This window comes from Xyrauchen texanus, chromosome 13, assembly GCF_025860055.1.
Source record: "Xyrauchen texanus isolate HMW12.3.18 chromosome 13, RBS_HiC_50CHRs, whole genome shotgun sequence".
NCBI lineage: Eukaryota > Metazoa > Chordata > Actinopteri > Cypriniformes > Catostomidae > Xyrauchen > Xyrauchen texanus.
The window spans coordinates 34251532-34262153 of NC_068288.1; the positions used below are offsets into that span (position 1 = coordinate 34251532).

Here is a 10622-nt window from a genome sequence, read left to right on the forward strand (position 1 = left end):
TGCCTTGCTTCTGACAGTAAACACTGGGAGAGACACTGGGAGAGCCCTGTGTACTCAACCTTCTATGACCATTCCTGCTAAGCAACAGAGCTAATTATAGGCCATGATTTGTCAAACAGCTGAAGTGGGGGAGACAACAAAAATATTAAACAAATATTCTTGTACCTTAAAAAAATTAACATTTCTTGATATTGCAGCCTGTGCAGAAGGTCACAGTAACTTTCCTACACTGTTTGTGATTCTGGGGAAAGGCCCTAAGTACATTGGAGTGTAGAGGTCACATTTCACCCCATCATGCTCTTAAAGAATTTCACCTACTGTTGCACTTGTGTACATGGTAGTGTGACAATAAAGTGATTTGATTTGATTTGATTGATTTGAAAGTGACCACACAATCTGTTTGAAAGCTTTTTTTCCTTAAAGGAATAGTTCACCCAAAAATGAAAATTTGCTGATAATTTACTCATCCATCTCATCCAGGCCATCCAAGATGTATATGACCTTCTTTCTTCACCAGAACAGGATTTTAGATTTTTAGAAATGTGTCCATGGTTTTTAGCTTCACACCGTGTCCTAACTACACACGATAAAATTCCAGCGACAGCAAGTGTGTCGGTCCACACTAGACGCCCAACTTGATGATGTCACGTAACAGCGATGTGAGGCACTGAGTGTTTACAGGATGCAATATTTTAAAGTTAATAAAGTTTTAATTAGCGATTCGTTTTTCACACAAACGTATCGATTCACTTAAGAAGACATTACTTCACTGGCTGGAGTCGTGTGGATTAAGTGTGTTTTTTTAACTGTAAGAAATTGGTGTCCATTCATTTGCATTGGATGAAGCTAAAAACCTGGGATACTTTCCTAAAAAATCTTAAACCCTGTTCTGATGAGGGCCCTGGGTAGCTTAGCAAGTATCGACGCTAACAAACACCCCTGGAGTCATGAGTTTGAATCCAGGGCATGCTGAGTGACTCCAGCCAGGTCTCCTAACCAACCAAATTTGCAGGGAGGGTAGAGTCACATGGGGTAACATCCTCGTGGTCGTTATAATCTGTGGTTCTCAATCTCGGTGGGGCACGTGGTTAGTTGTGTGTGGATGCTGCAGAGAATAACGTGGGCTTCCACACACATGTCTCCGTGGTAACACGCTCAACAAGCCACGTGATAAGATACGCATATTGATGGTGTCAGATGCGGAGGCAACTGAGATTCATCCTCCGCCACCCGGACTGAGGTGAGTCACTACACCACCACGAGGACATAGAGCGCATTGAGAATTGGGCATTCCAACTAGGGGAGAAAAAAATATCAGGGTTAGGGTTAGTATCTAACTAGTTATGTAAAAAGAACCAAAATGGCAGTGGCCTCAACAGTTAACCCTTGTGCACTGTTTGTTACGGGTGCATTCTCGTGGTCTTTGGGGTCAAGCAATAACAATAGCTGTGTAATTTTGTACCGTAATCATGGAATTTTTTTAACAAATGTAATTACACTAACATCACAAATTTAGTTATTAAACTACACATTAATTTTCATATAAAATAAGATCATGTTATGTTATATTCACTTCAGTAAAGATCTACATTTCTCAATTTCAGTCAGGGAAAAAATATGATAAAGGTGTCATGCGTTAGGGGCAGATTGGTGTTTTTACTGACATTTTCAACCTTTCCCTCTTCTTGTCTGTGGTCCCCACATGCTTTAAAAAATCCACCATTGTGCCTGTACCAAAGCAACTCAAAATAATTTACTTAAATGACTGGCGTCCTGTTGCTCTGACCCCCATCATCAGCAAATGCTTTGAGAGGCTAATCAGAGATTAAATCTGCTCTGTGCTGCCTCCCTCACTGGACTCACTGCAGTTTGCTTAGGGCAACAACCACTCCACTGATGATGCTATTGCACTTACACTACACACTGCTCTTTCTCCTACCTGAAAAAAGGAACACATATGTGAGAATGCTGTTTGTAGACTACAGCTTAGCATTGAACACCATAGTGCCCTCCAATGTAGATGTGAGGCTCTGGGCTTAAACAGCTCTTTGTGCAGCTGGATCCTGGACTTCCTGTCAAGCAGACGCCAGGTGGTTAGAATGGGCAGCAACATCTCCTTATCACTGACCCTCAACACTGGAGCCCCGCAGGGCTGTGTTCTCAGGCCACTCCTGTATTGCCTTTACACACATGACTGTGTGGCAACACATAGCTCCTGTGCCATCATTAAGTATGCTGATGATATGACGGTGGTAGGTTTGATCAATGACAACAACAGTTGTCGGGTGGCTGTGGCTCAGTTGGTAGAGCGGGTTGGCCACTAATCACAGGGTTGGTGGTTCGAACCCCGGCCCACATGACTCCACATGCTGAAGTGTCCTTGGGCAAGACACTGTACCCCAAGTTGCAAATTTTTTTTGTACAGTATAAAAATCATTATGTCTATGGAGAGTCCTCATAAGGATGGCCGCACCAACGTGTGTGTGTTTTGTGTGTTCTGCATTGTGGCTGATTTGTTGATTTTATTTGACAAATTAAAAACAAAATGCTCCTTTTTATCATCTTACCCATTCATTTTCTATGTTGGGTCAAATTTGACCCTGAACACAACAAGTGTGCATTTTTCTTTCACACCTCCACTTCACCAGAATCCACCCACATTTGTGTGTGTGTGTGTGTGTGTGTGTGTGTGTGTATAGATAGCAAATGTAGGAAAAGTCACCAAACCTCATGCCACTGAGATGAAGGAAACCATGTTTTTTAAAGAAGCTCAGTTCAAAAGGGGTCATTTTTTTTTTTTACCTCAAAGCTAAGGGTTAAAGGTAGTTTACATATATTTCTGTTTGAAATTAAATTTTATTATAGTCAGTGTTGCCTGGATTGCTTTGCTCATAAACATTACGCAAGAACATATAGAGGTGAATTAATGAATTAACATTAATGTGATTAAAAATGTCATTGTAATCAACAACAAAGCCACACATTATGAGTGTTGCCAGGTCCTAGGACACGAACAGTGAAATTGTCATATTGTACCTTAATTACATTACGACATGACGTGCACGCAGCATATTCAACATGACAAGATGCAAAGCAGATTTTAAACATGAAGAATCAATAACTAGGCTTTAATTAAACAATGTGGGGTTTATTGAAGGTTGTATAGGGGGTTGTAACTAAATTCAGTAGACACTCTAGTTAAGAAAATATGCATAGAAGAACACGTACACATATTTATGTTTACATTTACTTATAATTGTGAATGGGGTAAAAAGAGGATATAATCAGCAGATATCAGATGCTTAAACATTAGTGAACTCAATTATTAATTAATATATTAACCACAGAAGAGAAGCATTCAACCTTCAGCCCTCATGCACGTACTCCTTACCCATTTATTTCTAGACCTTTTAAGGACCTAGTGTACACAGATGCGTATGTCTTGAGTTGTAAAGATTAGAGGATGAGTGACTTCAAAACGTCTTTTCCTGTTTTCTTTAGTGTAGTCATCAAATCTAACATGATATATTGCATATCACAATGGAATTTTCTACTGGAACAGGGAAAGTTTCCATTGCAGTTTACCCCAGACTGCAATAATGAGCGGATACTAATGAACACAGGAGGAAAGGCTGAGTCAGCATAGTACTATGATAATACAATAGAGTGAGATAGAATTCGCAGTTTGATATTCAGTGTGTCAGTTTTCACTGTGAAAACATCCACATTGGAAAGACATTTGTATTTTTTTTATTTGTTTAAATCTTTTTGGTGCTAATTTTAGTATTGTACAATAGTACGTATTCATCAAGGTTATTATACATTATCATCTGTCCTTAAGTTAATCATTGGTAGAAAGCACAACCTCTTGTTACTACAGACCAACCCCATCATCTCCCCTTTTAAATATCCCACTCAGGGTTAGATTGAAGGTATATCAGTGATCACTACCATGCAGAACGCCTTGTTTTTTCGATACTGAAAGGACAGTGTAACTTTGTGTTTTGTGAAAAGAGTGGTTTATTATTTTTAAGTCACCACTTGACACAGACCATTTATAACAAGTACAGCATACTCGCTCACAAAATAGAGAAAATGGACTCAGAGCATGCAGGGTATCGTGTACAGAGAGAGGTTATAGATGAACAAAGACTGAAAGAGCTGTCTCAGAGAATGGACTTTTCCCAGACCAACACTCCCTTTTCCCATCGGCTGAAAAAGTCACTCAGGTAAACTTCAGTCATGCATTGTGTTTGTGGGAATGGCATAAGGCCTGAATGTTTATAGATTTACTTCCAGAAGTGCTTTCAATTGACACCAAGGAACAATCTCTGCTTCTTTTATGTCTGTATGTCAGCTGTTCTGTACCCAGACTGAAGCATAGCATCATTGGTTTTTTGCCTATTCTATCCTGGTTACCTCGTTATTCCATCTGGGATTATGGCATGCCAGATCTTATCTCTGGCATCAGCGTGGGCATCATGCATCTTCCACAAGGTAAGAGGACATGTCTGGGCTATTGTTTGTCAAGGACTGTAAATATAATCCTTTGATTAGGGGTGTTTAAGGGACCTGTTCGTGTGTTTTAGGAATGGCCTATGCATTGCTGGCCTCTTTGCCTCCAGTGTTTGGACTTTACACATCCCTCTATCCACCATTAATTTACTTTATTTTTGGAACATCCAGACACATCTCCGTAGGTGAGAGCAAAATGTGCCTTCTTTTCACATCGGAAATTGAACAACAAAATATTAGCTAATTTCACTGGGTCTGAATGGATTGTTTTCTATCTTTAAAAATAAATTTTGTATCAGTTCTGCTTGCTATGTTTCATATTTTATTATTTATTTGAACCTCATAATGCTCTGACTTTAATAGTGTTTGTGTGTGTGTATGCATAGGCACGTTTACCATCCTTAGTATTATGATTGGAAGTGTAACAGAGAGACTGGCCCCTGATGCAAATTTCCTTATTTGCAATGGCACTAATGTGACTGAGGAGGTGGATATCATATCTAGAGACTTCTACAGAATACAGGTTGCTGCTGCCGCCACTGTACTGGGAGGTCTAATTCAGGTTCCTAAATACACGCACACATGAAAACATATACTTATGCATACTGTACATAAAGTATATATAAACTCACCACGTAAATGTAAACTGTCTATAAATATATATCACTTAATACTCTTTGCAAACAGAGAGCTGCATTTAAACACATACGCATTATATCTAATTACATAAACAAAAATAACTTTACTAATGTAGGTTTACTTATTGTCTTTCCATTTGAAATGATACATTTTGTATTCTCACTCAGGTTGTATTAGGATTGGTGCAGTTTGGGTTTGTCGGTACCTATCTTTCAGAGCCATTGGTCAGAGGTTATACAACAGCAGCGTCAGCTCATGCTGTAGTAGCGCAGTTAAAGTACATCTTTGGAGTCTCGCCCAAGCGCTTCAATGGACCTCTGTCTATTGTTTATGTGAGTAAAATCAAACAAGCATTGGATGTGGATGACTCAATGCATTCATGATTAAGCATTAATAAGCACTACTCCGCCATTTCTCTGTGCAGACTCTGGCAGACTTGTTTTGGTTGCTACCAGAGACTCATCTCCCATCACTGCTGGTCAGTGTTGTGTCCATTGTGGTTCTCATCACTGCCAAAGAAATTAACAACACATTCAGACAAAAACTGCTGGTGCCCATTCCAGTAGAACTTTGCACTGTACGTAGCGTTCCAACAAATTTTTTGATCTTTCACTCATGTTTGCTGGCATCTCTTGTTCATAGTTTGATTCCATGTCATTGTATGTACTTGTAGCTGTTTTATTTTATAGTTAAGCCTTGTGTACTGTAAGCCTTGTTAAGCAGGGTCTCTGTCGAATCCCTTGGTAGTGGCTGTCCTTGATGCCCTCTTTGTGTTATTATTCTGTGTAGTCAGCATTTCCGTTCTCTGCATCATACTGTTTGCATCACATCTCTTAGCAATTACTAATAGTATTACCTAGTCTGGCTTCTTATTTACTACACAGGAATCATTAACCTAAGTTTACCCTTAGCTCATGAAATTTATGAAAGTTTATGTGTATATTTATGCTAGATTGTAGTGGCAACAGTTGTATCATTCTACACTCAGTTGAGTGCAAGGTATTCGATTTCGGTTGTTGGGGAGATCCCAAGTGGGTAAGTTTTTACATCTTAAAATATTTTAATAACAATTTTTTGTAAATTATACTTCACAATAATATCTTGTGGAAATAAGTTTATGACTATAATATTTACTGTAAAATATTAGTTGCATTACTGTTATTTGTTTTGTTTTTGGGTCAATTGTCTTTAATTTGCCTCTATGTTTGTTCTGATGTGCTTGCTAAGACTTGAGCCTCCTAGAGTTCCAATTGCCAGTGTCTTTTCTGATGTGGTGGTGGATGCCTTTGCTATGGCCATTGTTGGCTATGCAATTTCCATCTCTTTGGGCAAAACCTTTGGTCTCAAACATGGTTACAAAGTAGAGAGCAACCAGGTGAGTAAATTACCATAGCACATAGGGATAAAGACAATCAAATAACTACACTGTAACTGAACTCTCTCTTTCTCTCTCTCTCAATGTATTGTAGGAACTGGTGGCTTTGGGTCTCAGTAATACAGTCGGAGGATTTTTCCAGTGTTTTTCAGTTTGTTCCTCTATGTCACGAAGTCTTATACAGGAAAGCACTGGAGGCAAGACACAGGCAAGACAAATTCACCTGCGTGGCTGACCCATGCATGCACTTAAGCATTTACCTAGGCTAGTATTGTTTTTTTTTTTTGCATTTTGTTTAGATCGCAGGTGTGGTGTCCGTGGTGATAGTACTGGTGACTGTGCTGAAATTAGGTTCACTTTTTCAAGAGTTGCCAAAGGTATGTGTAAACGGTTCTCTTTGAGGACTGAGTCAGACTCCATCTATTTGTGTTATATCAGCATACATTATTTTAATATGAGCTTTGAATAAAGTCTTAACTAGATTCCATTCTTTTTGTGTGTCTAGGCAGTTCTTTCCGCCATTGTCTTTGTGAATCTGAAGGGAATGTTCAAGCAGTACTATGACACGGTTACACTGTGGCGTAGTAGCAAGATTGATCTGGTAAGTAAAGTTTCCCCCCAAAATGCTGTATTCTTCTTCTACAGTCATTTTATTTAAAAAAATGTATCCTGCAGATTGCTTTCCATAATTTCTGCTTTGTTAATGTGCATAGCAATTAATCAAAGTCCTATGTTTTTGTTGTCTGTAGCTGATATGGTTGGTGACGTATGTGTCTACCATACTCTTTAACTTGGATATGGGTCTGGGTGCCTCCATGGGGTTCGCTCTACTCACTGTTATCTTCAGAACTCAACGGTTAGAATATTTCCTTCTGCTTCTAATATTGCAGGCATATTTCTTTGGGAGCACTCTTTTTAGGGGTTCTCCATTCTCAATGTTGTTCCATTGCTTACTGTACCTTGTTTGACTGTATCGTACAACATCTGCTTTCTGTTTAAGGCCCAGATACTCACTACTGGGACATCTCCCTGGCACTGAGCTTTATCTAGACATGGAGACACACAAGGAGGTGTGGTATATGAGTGGTATCTATTATCATATTATTGTACAAATAAAAATGTTTACTGGATTGTTGAACTGTGGGCCATTTGTTTATTATGGCAGCTAAAATTTATATAAATAATGTCCTGTCCAGAAATATCAAGTAAAATGTATTCCATATGGCCTCCATTACACTTATGCGAGTATTTGTATTTCCAATTTACTGTGCATTCATTAGGTGAGGGAGGTATCAGGCATCACCATATTTCGCTCCTCTGCCACCATGTACTTTGCTAATGCTGAACTTTATCTTGAGGCACTTAAGAAAAAGGTAAAATACTTTGTTTGAAATATGTACATTTCAGTACTTTAGAATATCTAAGAAGATACACCTACTTCTATTCATTGTGTTTGCTAATACACATTCAATTGCTGTGTACAAAAAGAGTGGCCTAGACATCGGAAAAATGCTCACCTACAAGCGCAGACAGGAGGCCAAGCAAAGACGCAGAGAGAGGAGAGCTGAGCAAAGAGCACGAAGAGATGCTAAAAGACAAGTAGATGACCTCTGCTAATTGTTTTCATGTTACTGGATGATGATATTATAAATGGCTTTCATAGTTTCTTTGTTTTTTACTACCGCCATTGTATGTGTACAATACTGCCTACTTATGGTTGTGGCTTGAATTTCTAGTGAACAGTTGTTCAACTCCGCACAGTCAAGCTTTGATTCACTTCTGTTACAGAAAAAAGTTCTTAGAGCAGCCTCTCAACGATCTAAAAATGCCATATTTTCAGTGGAAGAAGAGGCAGGACAGTTGAGGGAAAGAGATGAAGACACACAAAGAGAGGGAGAGCCTGGCTGGAGAGAGCGAGAAAACAGTACAGTGTTTGTAATGCCTTCTGATGGCAATCATACCTGGGAATACCTTAAGGGCACTGACCCTGAAACCAGCACCCTGGGGTCAATGTCAGATATACTCGATGGGGACACCACCACGATAGACTCCAGCAGTGAGGACACTTTAAGCAGGGACCTGGAGAGGGTTTCTCTGGGATCTCTGGGGAAGTGGACCTGGGACATCCATTCTATTATCTTAGATTTCTCCACTGCAAATTTTATTGATACAGTGGCCATCAAGACACTACGGAATGTAAGTGATCCAAAAGTATGTAAGAAAATACTAAGCCACTTTTTGCAAAAAGTGATTTTGTATTGAAACAGATCAAACTGTACAGCTCTCATCTCAATCCTTTATTCTAGATATTCCATGATTTTGGAGAGATTGATGTGGATATTTACTTAGCAGGCTGTCAAGGTAGGTGCATCTCTCACTTTCAGAGCTTCTACAAAGTCTGTCAGTGATGTTAGTTGTATTATGGTTCATCAGATTTATTACTTTTACATTGGACTTCAGACCAACATTCCTCTCTAAACATTTTATTCAATCCAAAACAAAGCTGATATGGTTAAATTATGTGGGCTATGCTTTGTTTTCAAGCACTGGTGGTGGAACAGCTTGAGCGTGGCGGGTTCTTCTCTGATGACATCACTGAGGGTCATGTCTTTGCTACTGTGCATGATGCAGTTATGTACTGTCTGAAGCATCAAGTAGCTGGGACTATACACAGCTATGAGAATGCTCTGGTAGGTTCTAAATTATATGTGTACGTTCACCAACATGCACACAAATTTGAACACACATTATTTATTTTAATAACAATTAGCATGCATGCCTGTTAAGACAACGTACACACTTTGGTCAATTCATAATGGAATATGATTTCTATCATTTACAGCATTATGTTTTTACAGCATGTTTTAAACTTCTCATTTCAGAATGTGAGTGGTACCCGACTATAAGGATTTCTGATTAGTTCTGCATGCTCCTCGTCTCATTCACACTGTATAAACAAAAACTAGACCTCAGCATTAAGTTATCTAATAGCATTTTGGTCAGGAGTTGTGAGTAATAAGGTACAACTGTTACTTGTTTATTAAATGTAGTCTTTTAAACGTATTATGCATGTTTGTGTTTCAGTTTCTGGTTTTAGGTTACTAGTAAGGGAATATTTTATATGTTAATGAATACTCATTTCTAAGGTAAATACCTATTTTTAATTGAAATGTAATTACTGTGATTTATGACAGTTTTGTGATAACAAATCGTCAAATTGGAGGCTAATTAATTTTTTGAGAGTATAAAAGTTGTGTTTTTAAAGAAACTTACTTAGTCATGGCTTGTCTTTATTTAATATTTTATTGAAGAAAGTGATTCTGTGCATTTTAAGGTCACAGCAACAGTGTGACAAAACTACAACATGTAAACAATAAATAAATACAATTAACTTCAGTTAGTCTTCTTTGGATGCAATTCATAAAAGGCAAACATTGTATTTACTAAATAAAACATTACAATACAAATGACTAAAATCCAAACAAATCGTACGAGATTGTGCAAGTTTAACATGCTTATCTTCAGGAGTATCTAAGAGGGAATAAGTGCAAGAAACATCTGGCAGGGATGGACGCTTACTAGATGTCACATAGGTTGGACCTCTTGGTGTTTTTATTTTACTAAAGCTAGTAAACAAACCTGTAGTTCATTGAAACGACTACAACTATCGAATGCTAAAAAGGAATATTCTGGGTTCAATACAAGTTAAACTCAATCGACAGCATTTGTGGCATAATGCTGATTACCGCAAAAATAACAATCGTCTCACCTTTTCTTTAAAAAAAAAGCCAAAAATAAGGTTACAGTGAGGCACATGGAAGTGAATGTGGCCCTTTTTTGGAAGGTTTGAAAAGGCATAATTGTGAAGCTTTTAATTTTATAAAAGAATTTACATCAATTCATCTGTTAAAACTAATGTATTATTTGAGCTCTGTAAATTGTACTTTTTACAGTAATTTAAGGTTTTAAAGGTTTGTTGACATTACATCGTCAAGGCAACGAAGTTGTAAAATCGGCTATACCTTTACACAAAATTTTTTATTAATCAATTGTATGACACTAAAATCATGTTTACATGCATATTGTTTATGTC

The 10622-nt window shown here is 38.1% G+C and overlaps 1 protein-coding gene across 2 annotated transcripts; it reads left to right on the forward strand.

Annotated features, from left to right (window-relative positions):
- Positions 1-3954: 3954 nt before the first annotated feature.
- LOC127653680 (solute carrier family 26 member 6-like) lies at positions 3955-9556 on the forward strand. 2 transcript variants are annotated; one of them, XM_052140457.1, is made up of 19 exons: positions 3955-4229; positions 4358-4497; positions 4590-4700; positions 4902-5077; positions 5322-5486; positions 5579-5731; positions 6107-6189; positions 6382-6529; positions 6624-6737; positions 6829-6906; positions 7035-7130; positions 7279-7385; positions 7530-7599; positions 7810-7902; positions 8018-8128; positions 8318-8725; positions 8836-8890; positions 9074-9219; positions 9412-9556. In XM_052140457.1, exons 1-19 carry the CDS (start codon positions 4096-4098, stop codon positions 9433-9435), a joined length of 2412 nt encoding a protein of 803 aa, XP_051996417.1. In that variant the 5' UTR covers positions 3955-4095; the 3' UTR covers positions 9436-9556. The 2 variants fall into 2 exon arrangements, with proteins under 2 accessions (XP_051996417.1, XP_051996418.1); XM_052140458.1 differs by having other exon boundaries at positions 4902-5038.
- The last annotated feature ends 1066 nt before the right edge of the window (positions 9557-10622 follow it).